The sequence below is a fragment of the Palaemon carinicauda genome, chromosome 42, assembly GCF_036898095.1.
Source record: "Palaemon carinicauda isolate YSFRI2023 chromosome 42, ASM3689809v2, whole genome shotgun sequence".
Lineage (NCBI taxonomy): Eukaryota > Metazoa > Arthropoda > Malacostraca > Decapoda > Palaemonidae > Palaemon > Palaemon carinicauda.
In genome coordinates, this window is record NC_090766.1 from 8,184,181 (window position 1) to 8,189,022 (window position 4,842).

At 29.7% G+C, this 4,842-nt stretch overlaps 1 protein-coding gene across 1 annotated transcript in view; it reads right to left on the reverse strand.

Moving 5' to 3' along the window:
• Positions 1-4,842, reverse strand: part of CASK (peripheral plasma membrane protein CASK) — a 45,369-nt gene that overhangs the window by 38,315 nt on the left and 2,212 nt on the right. Inside the window, exon 2 of the mRNA XM_068364967.1 lies at positions 2,969-2,998. Coding sequence (XP_068221068.1) covers positions 2,969-2,998 — 30 coding nt within the window. The remainder of the gene's footprint in view (positions 1-2,968; positions 2,999-4,842) is intronic.

Below are 4,842 nucleotides of genomic sequence, written 5' to 3' on the forward strand. Positions count from 1 at the left end.
TAGCAAATGGTTCAATCGAGCGTTAATGCTAATGATATGCTTAAAAGTTGGTATTATAAGAGTTGGTAGCTAAAAATATTCCTCCTTATTCAACCTCTTTGTTTCTTTGTAAAGGTTTTTATTTATTGTTTACTGCAAAGCAAAGGCGAGGAGGTTGGGAACCTATTGAAGGTATGATACCACAATAAAGTTGAAAATTTATATATATATATATATATATATTATATATATATATATATATATATATATATATATATATATATATATATATACAGTACATATATATATATATATATATATATATATATACACACACATATATATATATATAAATATATACATGTACAGTATATATATATATGTATATATATATATATATATATATATATATATATATATAAATATATGTATAAATATATATATATATATATATATATATATATATATATATATATAAACATATATATAAATATATATATATACATATGAATATATATATATATATATATATATATATATATATATATATATATATATATATATATATATATATATATATATTTATTTATTTATTTATATATACACATATATGTGTACATATATTTATACATATATTCATATATATATATATATATATATATATATATATATATATATATAATATATATATATATATATATATATATATTTATTTATATATACACATACATACTCAACTGATCAAATCTTCAAAACGCATTAATAGATGCTATCTGAAAAGACAAGTTACTTAAGGCAAGAGAAGTATGGCAGACTTGAATTTCGTTTTACTACACGAATCAATAGGTTTCCCTCCAACAAAGTCGAATTATTCAAATCAAATAAAACCTTAAAACTTAAAAATATAAGACTGAAGATTAACAAAAAATATATCAATAACTAATATGATGCAATGATAATGTTCAATATTTTCCATTCATTTATATATATTCATACGTATATTATTCGTATATATTTATATATCCCCACCTACATACAAGAAAAAACCAAGGAAGGAAAAAAGATAATTTTGAGGCAACCTCTTCTGCTTTTCGACATCAAATCAACAAAAAAGTAAAATTAGGTTTTTTTCATTTTCAAGACCACAATGAAGTGCTCCCATTCCCTTCATAAAAAGTACACACACATACACACTAACATGGTAATTCTTTTGTCAGCAAAAGAAAAAAAATATATATACTTTTATGCATGATAACCTCTTTAAGACATGCGCATAATCAGCCTCGTCAAAAGTCAAAAAATGCTCATGGCATTGCGGAACCTATGTGTTAAATTAATAACCGTAAAAAAAAAGAAAACCACCGCAATGTTTTCTTCAGCTTTTGCCGAATGAAAAAAAAAGCTTAATAAATAAGATTTCTCAAGTAAAGTGAGCTTTGAACATTAGTGAGCTTTGAACATTCATGCACAAACACCGGCCCACAACTTCTACAGCACACAAACCATGTAAGGAACCACTCATGACCAACCGAAGAACATGCCCCTCTTACAAACCTGCTTTGTCTGTGACAACTGAAATTGCTGTAAAAAGGACCCCTTAACCCCCCAGACAAACTCTATGGGAACCAACTTAGGACAAGGAGACTCCCAGATGAAAGAAGTCTTCGTATAACCTCCATAGCATCAGACATATTTGTTATCGTATTGAATTCACTGAAAATGAGTCTAACTAAATGTATAAAAATACAAAATCTATAAAATTTAAGCCCATTTAGAATAAAAACAATACGAATAAACTACCTATGTAGACTGTATTTATTCATATTGACATGAAAACGAAAAATAAAAAAAAAATTATGAAACTTAAGCCCATTTAGAATAAAAACAATACGAATAAACTACCTATGTAGACTGTATTTATTCATATTGACATGAAAACACCATAACAAATTATACATTGAAGATTTGAGTTTTCGAGCTGCCATGTCGAGTTATAATTAAAATAAATTTAAAAGTGGTACATATTTTTCTGTGAACTAGTATACCAACTTAAGGAATAGCAACAATGATGCTGTGTCTTTTTCTCTTTAGAATCTGCGATACAGGGGGCCGAAGAGAAGGGTCACTGACTATCGGGGGGGACAAAGATCCTAGACAGTTATGCAGTATTTAGAAGAATCAGATGGTCACATCACATACAGGCATGTGTCTAGGGCAGCTTCTTCAAGACATTAAATAAAAAAAAAAAGGAATCCACAAACCTACTAGTAGTGCTCTAACAAGTTGGCCTTAAAACAACAGAGGATGGCAGTTCTGGTGAACTTATATAAAAACACCTATGAAACATATACAGACACACACTACACAAGCAGGTATCATCAACAAGCAGTTCTAAAAAAAAAAATAGGTTTTTACTTATTTCTTACAGTTAATTTGCAACACAGTCATGCCCGGTTTAGGAATGCGAGGGGTCATAGCTTCTTCACCTCCAAGGATTCATTATCAACTCATGTTTTGCTTTTTTCAAAATTTTCAATCCATTGGGAAAAAAACAACTTGCCCGAATATGAAACCACAAAATGGGGGGAAAATGCAAAATATGGGGGAAGCTATATTCTTCATGTCTGGTATTTAACAACGATTAGGGCATTCACACAGCATCCTTCACTCAGTAACTTTTTACTCTAATAATTGGTCCTCTGTTTATAGTTCTCATGAAGGACGTCCACGCTCTTCCACTTCTAATCAACCAATTCTGTTGTTTCACCAAGACAAACACACACAAACAAACAAACACACACTCCTAAATGGTCTCTTTCACTCCATGTTTCTACTTCTTTTAAAACTAAACCAAACACAAATACAAACGAAAGAAAACAATAATGCCCTTAAATTCAAGCCCTTCCAGGTCCCACCCACCCAGCCCCCACCCCGCTATCCCTGGAGGAGCAGAAACCACGTTTACCTCTATTCTATGCCACGTACTTACAAGAACTTGCTGGGGCGTCGTCCTGTAAAACTAAATCAGACAAAAAAAAAAGGAGAATGGCACAAGGCTGTTAGATACCACATTGGTATGGCATGACGGGAAAGTAACAAGAACTAACAGAAAGAAATAATAATAATAATAATAATAATAATAATAATAATATGAGAAATGATAGGAAACATTAAATATAATAACATTAATAACAATGTTAATAATACTTTACAACATTTAATGATGGTGACAAGATTTTCTACTGGATATCTGACTTACACATCATACACAAATTTAAACAATTTGAATCTTGTTCGTTGTTAACGAAGCAAATTGGAGAATAATTGGGATAGAGAATGATAGGCTGAAAAATAGTGTATTTAATTAAAACAACTCTTGGATGATTTAGTTTGTGTTAATACAGAAATCCAAAATTTATTATAAGAAAATTAGCATATTTAATAAGAAGCTTTTGGGATGTTTCAGAATTTGGTGTATGGAAAGAAGAATGACAGAACTAAAGTATATATGTAACATTTTCCGTTTCTAAACTTAAAAGAGAATAAAAAAAAGTTAGCCTATAAGTTTAACAGATCAATATCAAATACCATCTTCTATTAAGAAAAAAGATTAATACAATAGGTCACAATCATTTCGGTTTAAAAGAAGCAAATACAAGTGCAGAATTAAATCAACACGACATAAAATGACATTAAATATAATACACTACAGGATTTTAAAATTCCTAGATTTCAAGAACCCACCTGCTGCGGGGGAGGGGAAAGGAAACCCACCAATAACGTGTGGAGAAGGAAAGGGGGAGGGGGTTAGGGGGGAGGAGAAGGGTTATTATAATAAGGAATCTTACTGTATACACATGAAAAAATTATCTAATAAAATCTACACAAGCCAAAGTGTTTATAATTCAAAGAGGAAAGCGGTGAATTTATTTTTAACTACGAGCATGTGGATGAGTTCCTTTACGCGCGCGCCATCTATTGGCGGCTCAAATCCACCAGTACCTCATTACATAATGATCTCGCGTGTTCATAAAATAAAATCATTGACAAAACAATGGCCTCTTGTCAAAATTTGCACTTCATTCTCTGTTGAAAAGGACAAGAAAATCATTGATTGTAAATAAACACTGACAAAATATTGAATAAAGGGTAAAAAATAGCATCCAATCGAGTCGGGAATATGAAACGAAAACATTGAACCTTGTCTTAACGCTACGCTCGGCAGCCATACCCAAGGTCTTTTAAAATATTCTCGGAGCCAACTTAGCATGAAATTGATATAAATAATATTTGCTACAATTGTAATCCAAAAAGAACCATTGGCTGAACAAATAACATTTGTTAAAATTGTAATACAAAAGAACCACAGACTAGAATAATTCAGTTTTAGACATTTTTTCGACAACAATGATTCTCAAGATACTTTTTCCCCCTGAAAGCCTTTTGAATCCGAAGGAGAATAGACACGCCTACGAGGATTCCAGCCCACACTCCAAAGGAAGAAACTGGAGTTTCAAGTTTATAAATACATTCATTTCTTGAAAGGACACATTTTATTAGAGGCAGTAAACCAACCTCATCATTTAAAAATGTTTAGCGTTGTGCTTTATATGTAAAATGTGTAAGCCACATACAATGGTGAGCTATATTCTAACTCACAATACAACGATGGGTAAGACGTTATGTAAGTTCACACACATACTGTATAAGGAGAATATATATATATATATATATATATATATATATATATATACATATACATGATATATATATATATATATATATATATATATATATATATATATATATATATATATATATATATATATATATATATATATATATATATATATATATATAATA